This window comes from Corvus cornix, chromosome 4, assembly GCF_000738735.6.
Source record: "Corvus cornix cornix isolate S_Up_H32 chromosome 4, ASM73873v5, whole genome shotgun sequence".
In the NCBI taxonomy this organism is placed as follows: domain Eukaryota; kingdom Metazoa; phylum Chordata; class Aves; order Passeriformes; family Corvidae; genus Corvus; species Corvus cornix.
In genome coordinates this window covers 1,831,853-1,856,082 of record NC_046334.1, presented here as the reverse complement: position 1 = coordinate 1,856,082, position 24,230 = coordinate 1,831,853, and the positions used below count along the sequence as shown (strand labels likewise).

The 24,230-nt window shown below is 40.5% G+C and overlaps 1 protein-coding gene across 1 annotated transcript; it reads right to left on the bottom strand.

Annotated features, from left to right (window-relative positions):
- Positions 1-1,387: 1,387 nt before the first annotated feature.
- LARP7 (La ribonucleoprotein 7, transcriptional regulator) lies at positions 1,388-24,172 on the bottom strand. The gene is made up of 13 exons (XM_039550919.1): positions 23,995-24,172; positions 20,756-20,964; positions 19,629-19,729; positions 19,456-19,539; positions 17,146-17,310; positions 16,533-16,641; positions 15,526-15,897; positions 14,854-14,983; positions 12,284-12,432; positions 11,317-11,435; positions 8,684-8,843; positions 6,537-6,628; positions 1,388-1,923 (listed from the first exon to the last, which is right to left on the bottom strand). Exons 2-13 carry the CDS (start codon positions 20,961-20,963, stop codon positions 1,843-1,845), a joined length of 1,770 nt encoding a protein of 589 aa, XP_039406853.1. The 5' UTR covers position 20,964; positions 23,995-24,172; the 3' UTR covers positions 1,388-1,842.
- Between the last annotated feature and the right edge of the window lie 58 nt (positions 24,173-24,230).

The window sequence follows — 24,230 nt, the reverse complement described above, 5'->3', positions numbered from 1 at the left end:
TTCCTTTAGGGATGCAATTCTTGGGCTGGTAAAACTCAACAGCTGATTGGGGAAGGACAACAGCAGCAGCAATTAACTGTCATGTGTACTTAAAGAAAAAATATACAAACCATTCTGGCACACTTGAGAATCCAAGCTTCTTTTGTAAAAACATCTAGGCCATCCTCTCCATTCCTGACTTCTGAATTAAGTGGCAAAAATTCTGTTATTAACTCCTCCTTCAGGAAGTATTAAACACTGACTGGTCTTCCCTGCTGGAGCAGATTGCTGCACTAGTTTGGAAAAGCAGAAAAAGAAAACTGATGTTTAATTGTAAAGAATTAATCTGCATAAATATGGAAAGAAACAGAAGGGTGACTTCTATGTGTTCAAGTTAGGAATTATTAATAAAAGAGCAAAACTCCCAAACTCATGCCTTTGCAGTTCCATTCCACTCTCCACCAAACATAAAAAGTCTGAATCATTTATGATCTGAATTATTTATAACACAGATATATTTTTGACTTAAATGAATTTCAGCAGCAAAATCCCAAGCATTTTACCCAGAGTAGGCTGTGGGGTTTATTTTTCCGTTCACATCACAAAAGGAAAAAAAAAAAACCAACACCTCCTGTCTTTCAGGCTGGATGCCTAGAAGACATTCACTGATCAATTTTTTTCAGTTAGGTATGAAAACTCCTCTCTGCTGGGTCACACAATCTCTCACCCACCTAGGGTAAGAGAGGAGTTAAAAGATTAAATAAAATGCTGCAACTGGACCAAACAGGAATACTGCAGGAGTGCCTGGCATACAGGTTAGATCCTGCCTTCCCCCACCTTTCCCCTGCAGTCCTCTGGGAGGAATCCTCCATGTACCATTTCCAAGAACCATCAGCAAGCTCTTCCCCTCCAGCCCTGAAAGTTGGTCCCTTATCTTGCACTTTTCCCCTCTATATTCTTGCTATCTTCAGTCTGATCACTGCTATTCCCTCTCCATTCAATCCTGCCCCACCAGCAGACTTACTCAAACAGACATGAAACCTGGTGGAGAATTCCAATTTCACTTTCACGTTTAATTTTCTTTTTTTAAATTGCCAGTCTCCCATTAAATACTTTAAAGCCATTAAAATCACCATCCTAACCTGTGAACTACACAACTTGAACACTTATCTGCAGGTAAATAACCAGATGTACCAAAGAGATTCTTATTTCTTCTCCTGAAGATTCTTCTAAAAAAATAAAAGAAGTCTAAACTCAGTTTAGTGTGTATTTACACAAGTAAATTTCCTTCCAGACTGCTCAATGGCAGATTTCCTGTCAGCCCTACCCACTTGAAAATAACAAAAGATTATTCTCCTTTATTTTGAAACAGCTTGATGGACTAAAAAGAGGCCTAGAGGGGTTTATGTAGCATTAACCACTTTTATTATTTATAGTCCCATAAAAAGTAAATGGAAGAATTAGAGATACACAACTGAAATTCTCAAGCATTTTATTTTATGACCTAGTGTATAAAACTTCAACATACAAAAACAAAAAAGGAAAAACAAACAAACAAAAACAAAAAAAAAAAAGAAAAAAAAAGAAAAAAAAAAACCAAAATCCCAACAAATTGGAAGTCAACTAAAGGAAGATCTCATATCGCACATGTTCCAAAAAGCTTTACCTAAGGGCTCAGAAGCAGTAAACATTCAGCCTATTACAAATGGGATTCAGAACCAATCTTCACACTTGCAGTCTGCAGAGTTATGGATCCAAGGGCCCAGGTTTAGTTGCTGTAAGCAGTGGTGGTTGTGAGGGCTGGTTTTGGTTGTTTGGTTTGGAGTACCTACAGTTCACTTCCAAGCTCACCATCAACCCTGGTTAGTTGTCATCAGTGAATCGAATGTGTTTGCTTGTCTGCTGAGTCTTCTCAAGCCTCATCCTTTCAGCTTTAGCAATCAACTGCAAGCAGGAAAAAGGATGGGGAAAATTAGAGCAAAACAATCTTGTTATCATTTTACTTTACAATCATGGATATATTCCATCCCTTGTTCCTCCCAAAATGGTTGAAGACAACAAAATTGCAATTTCAAAATCCTAAAATACAGTCTCATACAGTAAGTTAAAGAACTTTATTTTTTGACGGGATTCATTTTGCTACTGATGTAGGAAAAACAAGGTTAGACCACCAAAAAAAAAAAAAGAGTGCTTTATGAATATTGTGGCATTTTAAACAGGAAAAAAATCCCCACGTGCCTCCAGCACGCCACAGAAACTCCCCATGAACCCATTCAAGAACAAACACAGAAGCACAGAAAAACCACGCACAGAGACCACAAAAAACACACAAAATAAAAAACCTACAGAAACCCCACACATGAACAAATACAAACACAAACCCACTGAAAACACAAACAAAACACACAAGCCACAAAAAATCCCCAAACCCAGGCAAAAACTTTCACACTGAAACCACAGACTCCCATAGGAACACACACAGAAACCACAAAACCCCTAAAACCCCCACGAGAACATAAAGAAACCACAAAACCCCCATAACACCACAAGAACGCACACAAACACACACAAACCACAAAACCCACAAATCAACACAAGAATACCCACAAAAAGGCACATGGAGAAACACCACAAACCAACACACCACCACACCTAAGGACACATAAAAACCCTACAGAATCCAACACATGAACACAGGCACATACAGAACCCAGAATTCCCCCTGCAAAAAATCCACCAGCCTCCCTAAAAATAACAGAAGAAACCCAAACCCAGTAAGAAACACCAAAACCAACCCCTGAAAATACGTAGCTTGCCAAAAAAATACCCAAATGGAAAAAATTACCAAAAATCTCCCAAGCCCCTCAAAATACCCCCAAGCCCCAATACAAGAATACACTTAAAGGCACATTAAAACCCCCAAATCCCACAAAAACCAACAGCCAAAGGCATGTACAGGACCCACAAAACCCATCACAACACACAGAAAACCACACATACGGAAACCACAAACCAACACAAGAAACCACACAAAAATGCACTCACACGTAACACAACACCACACAAAAAACCCACAAACAAACAAAAAAACAACGAACAAACAAGCAAAAAAAAAACCCCAAACCCACCACCCCCCTTGATAAAAACCCAAACAAACAGACAAAAACCCACAGCAGCTTCTCTTCTGGGGACTACTCAAGCATGTTAGCTGGTGTTATGGGGAAGGGCCATTTGCTCCGCAGGAAGGACAGTGTGCCAGATATTAACAATTGCACATACAAAGCAAATTAATTGTTACTTCTGCATACGACTGAGTCCTGCACACAGCACAGAGGTGCACGTTGTGCTGCTGCACTCACTGTGGCAGGCAAGATTTGAGGCTTGCTCAACCAGTCTCCAGCAATAAAACTGACCTAAAGACAGCTAACTTTTATTCTCTGGTGCCTAAAAAATCCAGTTTAAAATAGTCCAACCCTAAGAGGAAGCAGAGTACAGTGGTTTACTCGTTCAGCATATGGAATGGAGAACGACAAACACGGGAAGGGGAGCTCTGAGACACAAGCTGCCCGGCTCATACTGCTGACGGCTTCCATTCCAGTGCCTCAGAATTTGCAAGAGGCCTCAAGGATTTCCATTGCCAGCTTATCAATTCATTATCAGCACCTGTGTGTAAGCACACCTCTACTCCTGAATCCAAACAGGGATCCAGCCATTCCATAGTACCAGGGTCACAGAACCAGGGAAAAGTGTTCTGGTGTGGGACCTGTCCGCACAGGCCCACAGACAGGAGCTGCCCCAGTCTTGCAAGGACACAGCCCCTGAGCCCCAGGCATCATCAGCAGAGTGTGGGCTGTGCCGAGACATTCCCACTGTCCTCCTTTTCCGTATATCCATATATCCTGCCAATTATTCCGCCCTTCGCAAATACTCAATTCTCACTTCCCTGCCAAATGCCTTTCACTTCTACCAGCCCTCCCACCCTCTTAAACTTCCTCCTTCCCCCTCTGGAAGGGGGTCCCAGGTGCAAATGAGGTTCAGCAGCACCTCCCCCCAGGAGAGGAGGATCCAAGCAGAAAGCTTGCAGGCACTCCTGCCTTGGCTTTGGCAACGGGAGACTCCAATAGGTCTGGAGTTTAAGGCTACAGACTGATGAATTGCTTTAGGGCTGAATAAAGTGGCACTGCCCTAAAAGGCAGTTCTGGCTGGAAGTTTTCCATCTGTATCAGTAAATGACAGAGGTGGTTTTATCAGGCAGTTAAACAGACAAAAGGGAAGATGGATTGGGAAGGGGCGGCAGAGGGGAGCAGAGATGTGACAATCAACCAGGCCTGGGGAAAAGACACTGGACACCTTTTTCACACCAAAGGATGGCCAGGCCTTTTCTGAGGAAGCTTGGGATTTTCAATCTCTTTTGGACATCTGGTTTATTATAGGAACTGTGCCAGAGGAAGTAAAATCTCTACCACTTGCTTTGGTTTTGGGCACTGCACCAGCCATCTGCTGAAGTGATCCTTAACCCTTATCCTGAGGAAAGCTGAGTTGGCCTATAGTTTTTAGCAAGCACGGAAAAGAGGAATCTCAAACTGCCTAAACTCAAAAGCTGCATGCTGCATATGATGGGATGCAGTCCATGCATTTCAACACTGATGGAATGAAAACATAAGATGCCTTAATTCCAAGCATAAAGCAGCTAAACAGGCAAAAAGCTCCATTTCAAAATCTCGTAAGGCATTTCAAAACGTTACTATCAGAATAGACTTTGACAAGAAAGGCATGCTAATGGCACATTTTGCTGAAGGTATTTAGTTATGAATTATTGTATTACTTTTTTCTACCTTTGAGACCTTCAAAAGAAATCACTTTGGGAATACTAAGGAAAAATTTTCAAATTGGAAAATATTAATGAACAGAAAAATATTTTTTAATGATCGATCTGTATTTCAGGAATACAGCCCGTCAAAAAGTAAGGAAGGGGTTAAGATTTACTGACTGCAGAGCAAGGCATTCTTGTCTTGATGTTTTGCCTAACAGCGTTAGCATTTAAATAGAATTCCCCAGGCTTTGAAGTTCACACCTCCCGGCGTGGCAAGGTGATGGGCAGGGGGAAGGAGCAGGAGTTTGCATCTTTGTGCTGCCATTGTTAGGCAGAACCGAGACAGTTTGTATTTGCAAGCCTAGATGAGGTACATTACTGCCCAATTTACACCAGTTTGGTCAACAAATATCAATCTTCAAAAGATGAAGAGAAACTTGGAGCAAGGGCTCCTACGGTCAAAATTAAAGTCAAAGGTCCCACTGGCACCTTTGGTTTAAAAAAGTAAAAGTACATTTAAAAAAAAAAACCTGGCAACAACCAAAAAAATGTTCTAAAGCTGCAGTTTTCAAATTCACTTTCTGCTTATATTAAAGAATAATGGCTCGAATCAATGCCATTTTTAGGCTTTTAAGAAAATTAAATTAGACCTTCGGGCAAAGCACATCTTTCTTTAAAAAAACTCAACTTATTTGTGTGCAGGATCTCTGAAAGACCATTCATACAAACAGGATAAGACATGCAAAGTATGCCTTACAAAAGATAAGGTTTTGACCTGTATGACTGTTGTTCCTTTAGGTCAATGAAATTTTCTATTATATACGGGACAATTTTTTTTTTTCCTAGGGTCCAGGAAACAAAGAGTCTCAAAAGTAATCAACAAATAATTAAGGTCAGATGATTCTGAAGTTTTGCAAGCCACAGCAAAAAAACCTCAGGCTAAAGCCAATTCAGAAACCTTATCTGGAGTGTGTGAAGCAAACCTGGCAATAAAACCTCTGTGAAATACTCTCTGGCTCCTCTCTGTCAGGTCAGGGATCTGACTTGGCTTAATGAGAGAACCCTTCATGCCTGGAAGGATCTGCTGGGGCTGGAGCAGAGGCAGCAGCCTGCAAGTTCATTGCAACACCCCCTCAAGGCTGCAGCCTGACGGGCACAGCGAGGAGAAGGCTGGTCTTTCCCAGTTGGGATCTGGAAGCTGTACAGCTATGGATGCTTGCAGGAGGACCCAGATTTGGCTGGGTCGGAGCAGTCAAACTGGTGCACAGGCTCCTGACCACACTGGGAACACACCAGCATTCGCCACAGCACAAACAAAATTATGTTAACTGTGAGGAAAATGAGATTGATTCTCAAGAAAATGATTTTCTGGATCATACCAGAGAATTAAGAGTGTAGCACTAGACTTGATTTCACTAGAGCACATCAAGAGTACTTAACTTACTAATTAGCTCATCCAGACAGGGTTTGAAAAGAAATCCAGCTTACAAATTAAGTTCTGGCCTTTAGTCATGGAGTTAACTTTCTCTAATTGTCCCTGTAAAGACAAGCCTTGCACTTGTCAACTGGAGCAGGACAGCCACACTCGTTACTTCGTGGCTGTAAAACCCTGCTTGCCAAGTCAGTAGGGAGTGATTTAACAGAATTAAATACAGAGAGTATCAAAAACCGTGGAGCAGTACAGTAACAGTGTCATGTTTTCCACCATGGCTGCCACAGGAAAAAGCTGTGATTTGCAGGTTACCTTCTCAGTACCCCGCTTCTTTTCTCGAGGCTGATTCAGCTTAGCTTGTCTGTCCACCAAAATCTTCTGCCAGTAACGTTGCTCATGGTCACCTTGGGGGAAAATGAACATTGAGGAATATCAATAAAAGGAGCCACAAGAAGTGGATGAAATCTTTTCTAAAGTAAACACTCATGAAAATACCTTTCAGGGAAACCCAACAAGTATTTCCCCAGTAGTCTTACATGTCCTATGCACAGAAGCCATACAGAATTGCTCTCTACATGCCATCAGCAAAAGGAGCTGAGTTTTAGCTGAAGTTGCACCACAGCACACGGAGGCCCCTTTGATTTACTGATGTACTCAACCTCTGACTCATTTTAAACAACTACCAAACAGGAGGGGAAAAAAAGTAATTATTGTAAGAACAACTGAGACTATTTTGTTTCATCAAAACCATTGCCTGGAGTCTTCACGAGCTGTCAGGAATATTTGAACACAGGCAGCAATACAAAAGCAAGTAATTCTGCAGCTTTTCTCAGCATCTGCTTTGCAGGGAAGCAGCAGTTGACCACTTTTCCTTCTGGTGTGTGATGTAATTATCGCTATGGGAATTCTGTGATATTATTTCCATAGTCTCATCTTCATCCTCACGGGTTCATCTTCAGCCACAGGGCAGTTTCTGAAAGATCTTGGAAAAGACTCCTGCAAAAGTTAACATCTAAACATGATCACAGATGCTTACCATCTTCCCAGATGCCAAGCTGAAGATAGCTAAAGTCAAATCCTGAAGAGTAAAATACTACTGGGAAATGTTTAGCCCCTGCTGCAGGGAGCATTAAATTCTTTCCTTTTCATCTCTCACCTTCTGCCACCAAGAAAAACAAAAATCCCTACTATGAGACCCTTGTGCATTCCTGGAAAGCTTTTCCATTCTCATTTTAATGAACCAGTTAGAAAAAAATAAATCTTAAGACTATGAATGGAATGCTCCTACAATGTAGTACTTACTCCTAATCTCCTACTGCACTCTTATGCAAGGATACAAAACCAGAGACAGACACAGAGCACACAGCTGTAGAACACAAAATTTGAGGATATTTCTGGATCTCTGAAACACAGAGCACACTGGAGACAAATCTATCTCCACATGACATTAGCAGCACTCACTGAATCTCAAACTCGAATTAACTTTGATATGATCATGAAGGTTAATGCTTCCATTAAAGCTTCCCCTTCTGCAATCCTTAAGTAGCGTTTTGGGGAGTCTACATCCCTGCACCCATGAGACTGGGCCCTATGTAAGGATTTGGGCAGGAGTGGGGTAAAATATTTAAATACACACATGAGGCAGTCTCATATTGATTGTTTAATCTGGGAGGTTTTTTTGCATATTCACAATTTTTGGTGTATCTCTTGAATACAGAAGTTCTGTGAATACACCAAGTTTGAGAGACTTCCTCTTTTTTCTATCCCTCAATTCCACAAAGAGGCTTCTCCACACTTGGCAAACTAATCTAGTCTAAGAGAAGATACAAATTTAGAACAGCACAGTAATTTCGGAAAGAAATAACACACATTAAAATAAAGTTCAAAAGTAGAGCCCTTAAGAACCCTTAGAGAATAACAACTTTTTTGTAAATACATTTAAAAAAAAAAAAAAAAAAAGGCTTATTAGGGCCTAAATTATTCAACTTCCTGAAAAATAAAGATCAATTAGTAGGTAAGTGCTAAACCCACTTTACATGTATCCATGCTGTTAGATCCTTGCTATGTCATTTCACACACACGCTCAGTATTTTCAAGGAAGTCTTCCTTTAAAATTCTTTTGCACTATCAGAATGTTCTATTCATAAAGCTGAAATGTGAATTAAGTTCTATAGTCCTTTGCCACTGAAAGTGAAGCAAATCCATCTAAAAAGAACAGAATTAAGTTTGTAATAGCAAGCAAAAATCATTATTTTCCTCTGAATAGTGGCATAAAACCCCTTTTAGTTTTCCCAAGTTCATAGTAATTGCAAAATGAGAAGACTCTCAGAAAAAAACCAAACTAAACATGCAATCTTTTTCCCCAAGATATCTAAATATATCCATAAATTCACCAGAAACGATCCCTTTCGCAGTACTTACGGCTTCTCCTGTACTTCCATGAAAAAAAGAAGTCTTACCAGTGAGAACTTCGAATTTCCAGTTGTTTTTGATCTGTATTTCTTTGTACAATTTCATGACGGTCTGTGCATCCTCGGGAGTCTTAAAACGGACGTGACACTCGGTGTCTCCCTCCAGCATGTCCACATAAGCTACCTCAGCCAGCACTGCCAGAGCATCCTGCCAAAGCATGAGACAACACACACCATAAATCAGCCTTCAAAAAGAGAATATAAAAAGAGTGACTTTTGACCATTCCATTTGGAGGTCATTAACATTTTCAAAAAGGTCATGAAGCAAAGAGGCAGTAAGTGAACTTTGTCATTTAATCGATCAGTCTCTTGTCAAAGAATTTTGAATTAACATATTTTCCTAAGAAGGTTATAACTGAATTCTGATTTATGAGCCTGCAACCTCTACCCATCTATCTCTCATCGTGCCCTCCATCAACAACTTAAAGCAGTAATTCCTGGAAATGTTGTGGTATCATTTTACTAATGGAGCATTACCCCTTTATTTCAGCACTGTATCTGATTTTTTTTCAAAAGTAAAAACTGTGCAGTATAACATGTATAGATCTCAGCCTAACACAAAAATATCAAGCTTGATTCTACACGTTAAATGTACAAAAGCAAGCTGATTCATGGCAGATTATTTGAGAAAGGAGTAGTAGTAAAACAACTCTATCTTTATGAAGTGACCTCTGCCTGAAAATTTTCACCGACAGCTGAAAGGAGAAGAGTCACAAATGCTCTTGCAGATGAAGTACTTCGCTTGTAATTCCTGCTGTTAGGGAAATTAAGTAGGACCACACATTCCTAGTCAATTTCGTTCACAGCAGGCAGCCCAAGTAAGATGCCTCTATTCAGGAATCACACACTGCTTTTAACCCTCCACTACCAAGGGCAGCCTTAAAACAGAACAAAATTTAAGTGACAACACTGTTAAGATCATTTGAGAGCCAGCAAAAGCTACTTTCCAGCCTTATCCTGTTATCCCAAAGTCAGGATTTCATGGAAAACTAAAACGAACCAAATAGTTCCATGGAGCTGGCAAAAACTAGCAGCCCTGAGGAGCACCTCAAGAGCAAAATAGGGAAGCAGTGAAGTGTAAAATTAAAATATCAAAATAATTTTTGAACAACACTGCAAAGACGTTTCCAAGTTGTGTGGCACGCATAACTGCTTCCATACCACGAGAAATGCAGATCGGTTCGGGAAGCCTGAGGGGGGAAAAAAAGCCCTGGAAGCACTGCTTTGTGGCCTTTTGCTGCAGCTGACAGCCCAGTCACACAGCAAAGCCAGGTCTGGTTGCACTTCTGCCTTCCACAGTTAGGCAACTAGCATGGCCAGAAAAACAAAAAAGAAAGGAAAGAAATAGCAAAAACATTTCAGTTTTCTGTTATTTAAACAGTAAGCTTTCCTTTTTCCCACAACATATTAAGGCGTGACACAAACGTAACCCAGTGAGGTGTATCCTGCAGTCAAAGGGGCCCTCAGAGGCTACAGGGACAACTTGTACCACATTCTCTCAGTGTCTCCAACACTCAGACTGCACCAGCTGCCTTCAAATACACCGAGAAAGATTAGGCTACTTAAGTTGAAACCCCACCACCAGTGAGATGAGGGGTTCTCACGTATTGCTTAGGTTCATGTACACATCAAGCCTCATGAACTTGCAAGCAGCTGGTGACTCGAAATGGCCTCCTCAGCTATAAATGTTTGATAAACAGTATCAGAACTCGCGTTTTAAACCATTCCCTCATTGTCCTGAGTGGCCTGAATTATGTGCACCAACCTTGAGTTCAAGTTGTTCAAATTCTTTCCAGCTGCTACTCATCCTAAAAGTGCAATTCGGGAAAGAAAATGTCCTGTGTAACATGAATCGAAAATTCAGGATCTGGAAAAAGCCTGTTATTTCCTTTGGAAAACTCTTAATATTTCCATTTCGAAAGGATGCTGCTTAAAACTGGTATTTTTCTTAAGAAGAAATATTCTACTCAGTGTATGTAACTTTTGTGTCATCACACGTAACCAAAGGTATCTAAACACTTTTTGAATTGAGAAAAACAAGCACTTGTATTAGGAAAAAAGTGACTGAATCAACAAGTTCCACTGCTGTCACTCTCCCTGAAATGGAGTTTTTGTCATTGTAAAATTCTTATTGAAAGAAAGAAAATTGGTTTCTCATGCAGAGAGCATTCTCCTGCCCCCAAATTCCTGCTAAAGATAAAAACACCATAAACTTTAAAAAACCCCCACATATATACTTTTACAGCTCTTTTGTCAGGATGACTGGCACAGTGACAAATGCAGAGCACTGCAGCAGTCTCCAGCTCCTTTTTTTAAACTGGAAAGCACAAGAGCATTGCTTATTCTCCTCAATATTTTCGTTATACACCTGACATTGCTCCAAGCACACAAAAGCCTTGGTTTTACTTTGAAACGTACTCCTTAGTGTATTTTGCCATGGAAAAATCTGCCATTAACAGATACTAAAGAAGAATCTGTACACAGCTACTGGCCAAATAGATGAAAAAAAAAAAAAAAAAAAAAATCAGTGAGACTGGGTGAAATGGTATTCCATATTCAAACATTTGGGGGCAGGGTAAGAGGAAAGGCTAACAGCTGCCCTGAGGTTACAAAGGCATTACCTTGATCTGCTTCCTGCCCGGCAGGGGCTCGGTGCTAATGATCTTCACAATTACTCCGCTGACGAACTGAGGCCCCATTGTGTTGGCCTTGGCGGGAGGGGCACAATCTTCACTGGTGGCTGGTCAAGTTAAAAACAGGGTGGAGAAAAAAATAGAAAAAAGTTTTTACATTTATTAGGTTGAAAAAATTAAGAAGTTATGAAAGCACAGAACAATGTATACAAGCATCAAATATTGTTACTGTAGATTGAGGTTTATTAAACGAAGGATCAAGACTGTCCATAGGTTCCAGTCAATTTTAGTGTAAAAAAAAAAAAAACCAGCTTCAAGAAAAGTCTGAGAAAGTTTTACAGTCCACGGGGTCCTTCCTATAAGAATATTTTTTCTATTGTACCAATAGTAACCCCTCAGTTCTAGAGTGATTGAAAACATGCAGAGGGCCACTGGAACATCAATGTTAAAGCTACTCAAGGGAAGCACAGAGCATTCAGAGCAAATAAAATAAAGAAGAACTCTAAACCTGAAAAAAGAAGTAGAAATTTAACTATGAGGACATAATTACAAAGCTCATCTTATCTATAGAGCTGATAAAGCCCAATTCCAAGTTGGTTTTTTGCATATCTCTGGTACAGTTAAACCCAAGCAGGTCGGGCCCAAGCTGCAACACCCAAAAAGCTGATTGCTGATTTACCTCTCTGAGGCTAATTACAATTACCTCAATATAGCTGTAAGCCTGGAAAGTGCTACTGAAATATTCTGAAATCACTTTAGTATATATTTAAATAACTCCTTACTCCCAAATCCACCTAAATACAGGGGGTTGCTCTTGCTATCTGACATTTTGAGAAAACAACAGCCATTTTACAAAATACAACCTTGTGGCAGTGTTTCTGCAAGATCAGGGTCTTGCAGCACTTCTGTTTGCATACTAGAAACATCAAGAAAACAAGAAAAAACCCAGGATTACTTTTGTCATTTTCAGATTTCTGCACACCAGATTCTGTTTCCATCTCTCCCACGGGCTCAGGTTTTATTTGAGACATCGTTTTCTTTAAGGAGGCCATACTGGCTTTCTGCAGGGCCAAATATTCTTGCTTCAAATCCATCCATTCAGTCCTAAAAGGAGCAACACAGGCACAGGACCGTCAGTTGTAAACAAGAAACTGATGTTTAGAAACTTAATGGTAATTTAACAGGTTACAAACAGCTTTAGGTGGACTTGGTGGACAGTGCAGACCATTCTGCCATTAGAGATCTCCCTGAACTTCAGTCAAATTCAGTTTTGTCCCTAGCTGAACTGCCGATGACTTCGCTTCAGATTTTAATAACCCAAGAGAGTTCCAACAACCTCAACCTATCGTTCCAACGGAGTGGCTTTCAAATTTGCTTTAAATATTCAGACAACATAGCAAACAGTTTGGTAAACTGTGTCTTCCACTGGAACTACACGAGAACAGGCACTAAATTCAGAGTTAATTCAGAGAGACAGTGAACTCTCAATTCACTGAATTAGTTCAGTGAACCCGCTCCTTTGTCACTATATTAAGAATCAGTCACTCATTTTCTAGAAAAAAATCATTGATGGAAAATCAACAACTGGTTAAACTCACCGAAAACCTACCGAGATAAGAACATTCCTCACTATTCAAATGCATTTTGGTTAAAAAGTACCCCCCCATGGAAGCAATTTATATATTTACATACATTTAACACGGAGATGTTTCTGCAAACAGCGAGAACTTTGCTCCACAGCAACACAATGCCCGCAGTGCCACTGTGAGAACGACTCATTGTTACCCTAATCTGTCCTATCAAACAAGCTGATAGAGGATTTTTAAAGAGGAGGATATCTTGTGGTAATGGTTTTAGCTGTTAACAGTGACAACTGTATACTTCAAAAAAGCATCCAGACTCACCCAGGATCATACATTCTCAACGGAGCAAAGGCATTAAAATAACAAAAGACCCACGTAAGGATTCGTGGAGATAAAAAGGCAACACCATCCCATAGCAAGGTTTGGTATAAATACAAGCTCAAGGAGGAGCTTGGTAACTTGTCTCGAAGGAAGAGGAGATCATGGAGAACAAGTCAGGCAAGTATTTGCAATGCTTATAGTCTTTAAACTTCTTTTACCCCTTTGCTACACTTGAATAACATTTAACTAAAACTCTGTGTTTGTTGCAGTGTGCTCAGAATGCCGGTGGCCGAGGACAAGCTCCGCTGATAACATTTTAATCAATTTTTTTTGGTGTGTGTGGACCCCTTTTACTTTAACATGGAGGTGCTTTCTGTGATATAGAAAAAGTAAGTGCTTCCATGTTTTAGTAGAGGTGAATCCTGATCGCAATCATGAAAGACCATCTGGGATTTTGCTTTTTTTATGGCCTGCAGATCAGTTGAAGATTTTTCGATCCGGGAAAAAGCTTTCATGTGAGCAAATCTTCTCCAAAAGCTAAAATCTAAGTGGCTAAAGTTCATTTGAAGCGATTTTTAATTTTAAAGGTCTCCCTTTGCTTTAACATGGAGGTACCTGCTGCCTAAAAAAGTAAGTGCTTCCATGTTTCAGTGGCGGTGGATCCTAATCTTCTAAGCCTTCTTACAAGGAATGTACATGTATGTTTTTTATTACTGCATTTTTGTTTTTAATTATTATGTAGTTCCTCCAACAAAGGACCCCCATTACTTAAATGTGGATGTGCTTGCTTTGCTCCACAACAGTAAGTGCTTCCATGTTTTAGTGGTGGTGAATCCTTTTTACCTCAACATTTCCCTTTGGAAATGTATCAAATTATGAAAAAATGTTTCTACATAAAGCCAAATTTTGAAGCACAAGACGGCGAGGACCCCCTCTACTTTAACATGGAGGTACTTGCTGGATGCCTAAAAAGTAAGTGCTTCCATGTTTTAGTTGTGGTGACTCCTAAAAGCCCAACACTTTTGGATTATGAGCTTGGCAGAACTCTACACATCAAGCAATGAAGACTTTAGTATTTCAATCTTTTTGCTACAGCCTAATACTGTTGCTAATATGCAACTCTGTTGTATAAAATTTGGAATTGCACTTTAGCAATGGTGATGGACTGTCAGACATATCAAGACTAAAAGAAATTTTTCAAGCAATAAAATGTTAAAAAGAGTATACATAACACGTGATTCTATCTTTCCTACAAGTGACAAAAAACTGCATACTGCAGGAAAACATGAGCAAGCCAACATTCTAAAAACATTAAAAATGTGGTACCACAAAGCAACAACGTTCACAAGATCCCTGAGATACAGAGAAATCGTAAAGTGCAAACAAAACTGCCAAGAGGCCCAACATAGACCGAGATTAAAAGTGTATATTAAACCTATAGATTTGTTTCATAAATACAGATGTGAAAACGGGAAAAACGTGGGGGATTTTGTTAGCATTAGTCTCATTCAGGAGTTCTCTCTTTCTGAAACCACCCAACCACTTCCCAGTACTACTGGGGGGGGGGGAAAATCAAGTAACTCGGTGATATCACAGAAAACAGATAATGTATGTCACCTACTTGGAGAGCACTCTGAGCGGAATGACTTCTTCACCCATTTTGTGTCTTTCTTTGTGTTTTTTCTTGTGTTTTCTTTTGGATTTGGAAAGGGATGTTTCTTTCTTGTCTTTGTCTTCTTCTGCAGAAACTTCTACATTAAACAGTCCAAATGAAAACATGTTGAATTCTGACATAGTTAGATGTTATTTCAATAAAATCACATGCAATATCTACTGGTTCCTTGCATTAACTACTTCTAGTCCATTTCATCAACTACCCAAATTTACTTAACTTGTCAGACTAAATCTGATTTCAATGCAGCTTATCTCATCTCATGAAACAAACTGGATCATTAGCTTTTCCCTTTTGTATTTTAATTTATTTACCTAGATTCCTGGGCTGTCCCCATTTGCCTAGGCCGTCTGTTTAACCCACACATTACTTCACTCAAGTTCTATTGATACGAACTTCTTTGAACTATTTTTACTATTGATTAGATTTCCCTGCTTTGGCAACGCAGGTTCTTCCTTATTCTCCCATGTAGCTCCTTGCCTTAACAGTGACTCCTTGCTAATGCCTCCACTATATCCAGCCTATCTCTCCTCATCCATACAGGGTACCTGCCATTCCCTTTCATTCATGCATATATTATCATGCAAATCATGATAATAAAAAGAGGCAAGATTTTTTTACCATTGGCATCTTTTGGAGCTTCTGTTGTTTCTTCTTTTACTGTTTCAACATCTTTTTCAGCAGTTTTCTTGACTTTTGGAGCTGATGCCTCACCATCTCCTGAGCTGGTTCTTTTTCTCTTTCCTGGCCTGCTTTCCCAGGTTACCTCTGAGCTCTCTGTTCTGTCCCATTTCCTTTTCTCCCTTTTGGAGGGCTGCCTGGGAGTCTCAGTTCCCTCCATCTCAGAACACTCTGATGGAGTCCTGTGTCTTTTAGACTTGGGTACTGGCTCTGTTGTAGTGTTTATGTTTAATTCCTTCGGCTCTGCAGCTGCCTGTGCACTGCTCTCTTTCTTGATTTTGGATTTCTTTTTTTTCTTCTTTTTCTTCTCTTCTGGATTAAAAACACAATATTTAAAACTGCCCATGATTTAACATGAGATTAGATTTAACTTAAACAATCATGATAGCACATATCATGATAAAACTGGGTTGTTAAATGAGATGCTTGTCTCTGGCATTTCTATGGGAGAGATGCAACACTGACATGAAGTTTTTCCTGGGTGCTTTAAGAAGGAAAATAAGTGGGTGTAAAGCAAGGTTGAAAAAACATGGATTTGATTTCATTATTTTTGTTTCCAATAACAGTTACTGGTATAACAAAGAACTAGTGATAATGGCGAGGAATAGTAATGGGATTTATAATTAGTCTTACGAAAGAGATGAGAAGGTGTCTGGAGTCTGGGAAATTGTATTACACCACAAGAAATGAGGGAAAATGTTTTGGTGATGAAGTTGCAACATAGTCCTGTCATGCTGGTTTGTAAGTTACAGTAGATTTTTCATACTTAAGCCTATGCTGGCCCAACACAGCAACATGCATGGTTTTTATTAAAAACTTTTAAGAAACATGAAATTAAACTGCAGTAACACAGCAGCTGAAATTTTTGTCTTCAGAAGCTGAGACACAAAACTCATCCAAATAACTTAATAATGGTTCCTTGATCCCAATAATTTAGCAACACTTACCTACTACAGTGTTGTTACTTGAATTCAGTGTAGGAACTGGTTTATTCTTTACTGTTTTGGGGAAAATCCCAGGTTTCCGTGGCGCTTCTTCTGGTGGATTATTCAAAAACTAGAAGAAGGAAAATGAAAACCACATAACGTGACTAAAAAAAAAAAATCATACTTTAAAGACTCTGCATTCAACTAAAAACCAGCAATCCTAATCACATTTCAATACATAAATACTTTCAAATACATTTAAATACAAAAAAATTTGTATGACCATGCTTGCTTGACAAAATTTAATAATCATTTTACTGGTGCACAGAGATCTCTTTCTGTAAAAGATGCCAAGAGTGGCCAACCAAATTATTTGAAAAAAAAAAAAAAAAAAAAAAGCCATTGTATTTCTACAAAGTCTTCAGGTTATTAAAAGAATTAAATCTTTAAAGAATTGTGGAACTGATTGTAGGTCTGGGAGTAGCAAAGAGGAACTCCTGTTAAGTGAAGCTTATAAATGATGATATTTTAGGAATTTCTCTAAGATTTAGTAGGTGACCTAGTAAAGAGCACATCATTCATATCACAATGTGACACCAGGAACAATGTCAGCAGCAGAGGCACCAGCACTCACCTCAATGGCTTTCTCTGCTTGTTCTTTAGTTTCAAATTCAACAAAAGCAAAGCCCTTTGGATCACCAGTACTTTTATACCGCGGGATACTGACGTAAACTACGTTGCCACACTTCCCAAACACCCGCTCAATCCAACTGTGATTGACATTTTTGGGAAGCAGCTCCTAAAGGAGGAAAAAAAAAAATTGAAGTTTGATGCTAAAACGTTGAGAGTCACAGTATCCAGGCAGTAAAAAGTGACCTGAGAACAGATCTCTAATCATTCATACACCTGTAACAAATACATGATGTATTTAATTTAGATGCTTATTTCTTCCTGTGACAGACACCGAGACCTGCAGCTGTATCTTTGCAACATAAAATCTCTCAGTAAATTTAAAACCTTGGAGCAAATACAGGACCGGCATGTCCCAAAAGACCCTGTGCAAAGCACAAGCTATTTTTTTCCTAATTGTTGGTAATGCAGGAAGGTATCACAGAAAGAATTCCAGCAGGCCAGTAAAGAGTCACTACTGCTAAAATTTTTACCAGTAGCCAGTATTTTCAAGTTTTGCAGTTAGAGCTTAATTCATCAGATGAGCAGAAACTTTTAGGCAGCTTCCTGGATGACAAAACTGCCTGTTTTTACTTCTATAAAGTCCTTAATATAGCAACACATGTTAGCAGCTTGCAGACACGGTGTCTGAGTTCAACATTTCCCCTCCTCCATCAGAGAAATCGTGTCGCACCAATTTCTCACTAGACCCAACGGAACACTTTAAAATCCCACTCTCAAATTCATGCCTAAACAACAACAGTGTTGCCACTACTTGATTTTTTTTTTTCCACAACAAGTTACTGCACTAAAAGGTTCTCCTCGCAGGGAAACACTTATCACATTCAGATTTTCTTTTTACGCAAACTTTGCCACACTCAGAAGAACATTTTGGTATGGTTTGGCTTTAAGTTGAAAAGCCAGTTACTTCAAGTTTTAAAGATTTTATGGGATGAGTGCAAAATATTAGTATAACAGTGAAGTCAATGTTAAAGCATATTAAAGTCAGATTATTCCAGAAAAATTTAATTTACCAACACTTGGACTACTTCTTCTCTCCCCACTGCCACATACCAGCTATTTACAAAACATTTAGCCACACAGTTAAGCTCTGTATAGACAATGTAGCTCATGACACGAGAATATCTTATCCAAAAATGATACTGACAAAGTATTTCAGAGTTCTAAGCAGTCCCTGCAATCACGTTAGGAAAATATTATGTCTGGCACATTGTATTTAAAAGAAACAAAACCCAACCACCTTTTTGGGGCTTTTGTTAAGGAAGGAATCATCAGAGCAATTCAGTTCCTCCTTATCTGGATGGGCTGGCATTTTGGCCATGATTATTGTGCATCTTTATCACAGAAAACTCAGTGCTGTCTGGAAAATACTAAGTCAGCTGCTAACAGCTGCAGGTACAGAGCAAAAATGGTACTTGTCATAAAAACCAAACAGAGACAAAGCAAATTCCACAGTGGCTTCAAATCTAGTGGGGGGAAAAAAAAAAAACAAACAAAAAAACTGCCGAGGGTTTATAAATAAGCAGCAGCTCAACCATCGGATTTTTTCCAAGCGACCACTCAAGTGGCTCAACAACTTAACAGCTTTTTCACTCTGACACAGCTGAAATACCATGGAGAAATGCAGACTTATCCCATCAGCACAAGCTATTTTCATTTAAATTAAGCAGTCATTCCAGTATCAAGGTAGCCACAGGACAGTGTGCTATTAGGAGGACTGTTAAAATTTTTCAGGTATATTCTGCCTTTAAAGGAATGTTGTTTGTGTGTACAAAACCAGAGGCGCTTGCAATAACAGATCTTATAAACAGATAATGCTGTTTAAAGTACCCTGATAAAACTTGGGAACCCAGCTAGATCCTGTTTGAAGAAACTAATTTAGTTGTTATTAGAAAGCTTTAACTACATTAACGTAATTAGTAAATATTACTTAATACCACTGGTGCTCCTCTAATGGCATTAAAAAAGCCCAGTGAACACAGTAATAGCCCAATGAAATTTCACCTTTTCAGCCAGAGAGGCAGCATTTGGCTCAGCATTTAAAACGATTTAAGCTGGCACAAGAAATCTGAGCACGAAACGAAGCCCTTTCTTGCCACAGTCACTCTCAGCTCTTGCTCACCTGCCTTTGCTCTATTAATATTTTTTAACCTTTGCTGCACAATCAGCAGCAGCCAACAAAAATCCTGATGCACAAATGGAGTTTCTACAGTTAGGAACAAACAGGCAGGGAGAAACACAAGTCCAGCCTTACCACATAGACAGTGCGACTGTCCACGTCCTTTGGGCGCTCGCCCAGAGGTTGGCGTCTCCTGATCCTGGTTCCTTCCAAGTCCAACTAAAAGTAGGGAGAAATAAGCATTTTCCATGAGATTATTGCTTGCTTTTCCAGCACCAGCCAATACAGAAAGGTGAGATGTTAAATACCTCTACAACAGATGAACTTTTAACTGCCCGAGCGATCAGCTTGCCGTCAGTAGTCAATTTTTTCATTTTGTTGAAAGAAACAAGAAGTGATATGTCAACATCTAGGGTGGAAGAAAGTGCAATTATGAAATCAGGTGATGTCTTCTATTCCACTAGTTTTCTTGCGAAACAAACTGCAAGTTCTAAGCACAGTATTTAGCCAAGGATTCACAGAAAATTTTTACCGTCAAAATTCAAGTTTCAAGTAGACATAAATTTAATTTTCTTTTGTGCTAACCTTTATCAAAGGAATTTTGTTCTTTTACCTCCCCACTGATAACTGTTGTCTTTGAAGAGAAAGGACGAGACCCCACCCCCCCCATAGTTTTACAGCACAAAAACAATTTGCATTGAAAACATGCCTCTCCTTCAAGTACTCTATTGAGTATTTAACCCAGTGCTACCAACACAAAAAGCCCCTGCTTGCACTTCACTTGCAAGAGTCATGCCTCTAAAACCTTGACAAAAAATTATGTAGCACCAGTCTTAATAAACATCTAGACATCTCTAGTATCTCTAGAAAATGTAGGGTAAATTTTAGTTATTTATTACTTTATTAATTATTTAAGGGGGCCCTTAGAAAAGTCCAACCAATCACACGAAAAATTGTCTGAAGAGACTCACAGTAACCCTACAAGCATATATAGAATTTCTTTTCAAACTTTGAGAGAAAACATGAAAAAAGTACCTATGCCTAACAACAAATTCGAGTGGAATTTTAATTTCTGCATGTATCTACCCTGCAAAACAAGTACAGTACCTCTGAGGGCAAAATGACTCGTTTCATGGCTTGTTCTTGAAATTGTACAAAAACGGAAAAAGAAAACCAGGTCTCCCAGTCATTTCTACCCTGGCAGATGTCCTTAACTTAGGGCTAATGTGGCAGGAGAAGAGAAAGAGCACAAAGTTTTTAAAATCTAGTACTAGTTCTGCCTCCTGAGCTGCTGATGCCGATTTGCAGCATGAAACTCTTGCCTTTCCCAGGAGAAGACATGCACCTCAAAATAACTTGTCGCTGTTACCAGCAATACAGGGAAGAACAAAGTGAAGCTAAACTGTTCACTGAAATATGCTGAATATAAACTTACACCCATCTCTGGACTTCTCTATTTGTTCTCGGAGAAATCTGTCTTTGTGGAGATTAACATCACCAAACCAGAAATCCACTTGCTTGGCTATATCTGCCAGCACCTGTTTAACTCTTGACCTCTTCTTCTTCTCTCTTTCCTTTTTCTGCTCAGTGCTTTCTTCTTCCATGGCTTTGTCTCTTGTCGTTTCAGTCTCCATTCCTGTCATTCTGTCAAAGGAGAGATAAATATAATCTTAAAAAAACAAAAAGTCTTATTTCAAGGAGTAAATATTCTTGTTCAATCTTTTGCCCTGTTACCAGAAAAGCAAGCTACTTGCTAAAAGAAGTCCACAACAACTAAAGCTGAAAAGCAGCTAATTTCCCTCCTCATAAACGCATTTTTCTAAGAATTAAAAAGATACATATTTTTTTCCCCACTCCCCCTAACTCCTAGCACAAACCATTAGAAAGATCACACAACAAACCCAGGAGCACTACACGCTTCAGAAACTAACCCTGATCACGGCAGATAATAGTACAGTTTGTTTTTAAAAATTTGTCTTTATTATGTCAAAAATGCAAACCACTCACTCCATCATCTGCCAAGGCCCTGCCCAAGAGCAGTAATTCAGTAAAGGGTCTCTGATTTTAATGGCAAACCAAGGTCTGTCAGAATGAGGCCCCTGAAAAATAAATACTAACCAGAAGCAAGTGACTTAATACACAGATTCATCTTGAAAAATATAAAACCTTTTTAATGCATCAATCCATCTCTTTTGTTCACATTTCGATTCGCTGTAGCTGAAAACTGCCAGTCACCACTTCAGTACCTCATTTCACACGAGCAAAACAAAGCAACGCTGCCAGAAGCAGACAGCTTTTGGAAAATTAAATTAACACAAAAATTAAAGTAATTAATGTCGCAATCACCATATGAAAGACTTCTCAGCTCTCTGCCAAGGCAGCAGAGAGCGAAACGTGAGCTCAGCCATCAGAGAGGAAGCCCACCTCGACAACAGGATGGCGAAATGGAAATGGTCCCCAAATTATTGTGCAAATCAGGCTTCCTCAGCCGGAGATCAGTTTCTCCCCCGCTGTGAGCTGACGACTCAAGGTAGTGAAAGGTCAGCAGTTACCTTGGAAAGATAAGCCAGGTAAAACTGCTCAGCAAGTTCAAGCTCCACTCAAGCCCTTCAGCAAGTTTTTTATATTCATAACCAGCAGACAACACGCTGCTTAGCTGAGGGCTAACACGGCGGTGCACCATAAACGTAAAACATCATTATGGGATACTTGTAGTGACTGAACAGCATTAAGGGACCACACCAACATATTAGTGTGGCTCATGGACAGCACAGCTTTGTTTTAAGTTGAGTCTCCCAGCTCTGGGACTTCCTTCCCAGAGGAGGCGTTCTCATTCAAGTTAGAATAAAAACAGCTGCAAGCTGCATTCCGGGCTTCCCCCTCACTTTGTGCTTTAGGAATGAAGCTTTGAGAAAATTACTTTGTACTGCAAGCTCCTCCAGAGTCAGAGCAAAAATCACCTATTAATATGTACACGAAAATCCAAGTAATTAATGCAGCAACCTCCCTATGCCCGGCTGCAAGACAATTTGTATTTTTCACATGTCAATTCTCACACTGCCAGCACTGCTCTGATAAACAATTAAAATCAGAGGAAAGCAAAAGCAGGCTCAAAACTTCACACTGATAAAGTAAAAGATCTCCTTAAAAGAAATAAAATCGCAGTGCCTCTGTGTGCCAGAGTGAAACCAGAAGAAGGAGGGATAATTAAACATGGGGAAGGAACTTTAGGAAAGCAACGATAATGTAAGTCAAAATAACACAGCTCCACACCCAACTATAGAAACTTATCTAGGCTCGATAAAAATTAAAGATGCCCCTGTTAACCCATATCCAACCCCAATTTCTGTTATGATCAAAATCTAGAAAACATAATCAAATTCAACAGTAATCCAAGGTCTAGAAACAACAGGGTGCAGATATAAAATACACTTTATTCTTTTAAGCACTGATGCAAATGTTTGTTTCCTTGGGGCATTTTAAAAAGTAAAATGGGGCAACAGGGCGTGGGGGAGAAAAAAGAAGAATTGAAAATACTTTATATACTATGAAAATGTTTCTGTACAGTCAGTGGCAGCCCTAGGCAGGTACCGCAGAATAAATGCAAGTAATCAGCAAACCTGGAACTACTTAAAAAGACACATCCTGTAACAGTTTTACACCAATACAGACACAGGCAGCGCTGCAGCAGTGAAGTTCCTGCCCTGCCCTGAAACTTCTCTCTATGCAAAGTGAGGTAACAAAGGACAGGAGTTACTAGATGGGGGCCAGCACAAATTTCTTAACCCAAACCCAGGGAACCTTCTTCTTTTCCTCTCCCATTATAAGCAATGAAACAAATACATCATTTTAAACGCAGTTGTAAGGCATTTAATATATTCATGAAACTAGTGTGCCCACAAACAGAAAAAGCTTGACAGTGATGAGTGTTAAGGCTGTTCACACACACAGGGAGACACATCCCTGTGTGCCAGTTGTGCCCTTCCCTCTGTCATCCCAGGAGGGGCAGAGTGGATTTATTTGTGTTCCAAGACTGGACATGGGACTTAGTGCCATGGTCTGGTTGACAAGGTGGTGATCGGTCAAAGGCTGGACTCGATCTCAGAGGTCTCTTCCCAACATGAGCGATTATGTGGTTATAAGTAAAATATATGCCAGCAGCAGACTCTGCCCCAAAGGGCAGCCCAGCTCCTTTACCTCACCATATCTCACCCTCAAGAAACACAGCTGAATTTTGTGATCTGAGAACTAATTTCTGGTTCTTCCCTGTTGGGAAAAGCAGGTGATTAAAGAACTGAACAAGCAGCAGAGCTGCTGGACGGAGAGTCACCTGCGCATCACTTGCGGGCAAAGCCACCTCAGCGCCCGGGGGCGGTGACGAGCCCTCAGGAAGGCGCCACACGCGTCGGGAGCAGCGGGCACCGGGAGAAGAGGATGCCCGGGGCGGGCAAAGGCCGGGCAAAGGTTACAGTGCGATGCCGGCGGGGAGCGATGACCCGAGGGGACCGACGCAGCCCCCCCGCCCCGGCCGTGAGGGGAGCGCGCGGGGGGCTCAGGGGGGAAGCTGCGCGCGGCGGCGGGAAAGACGCGGAGGGGGCGACAGCGCCCCCTGTCTGCGCCGCCGCCGCCGCGCTGCAACCCGGCAAACCCATAGCCCCTCCCCGGCCCACTGACCTGCCGCCGCCGCCGCGGCGATCACCGGCACAGCTCCGCCCGGCTCCTCCGCGGCTCCGGCTCTACCACCGTCCCCGTCAATCCCGGCACGACGCGCTGCCCGCTCCCCCCCTTTCCAAGGGGGGAAAAAAAAAGCCCCGCGGCGGCGCCCGCGCGTGCGCGGCGGCGTCGGGGGCGCGCCCGGCTTTGGGGGCCACGTGACTTCCTCCTCGCGGGGCGTCGCGGCGCCGTGACGT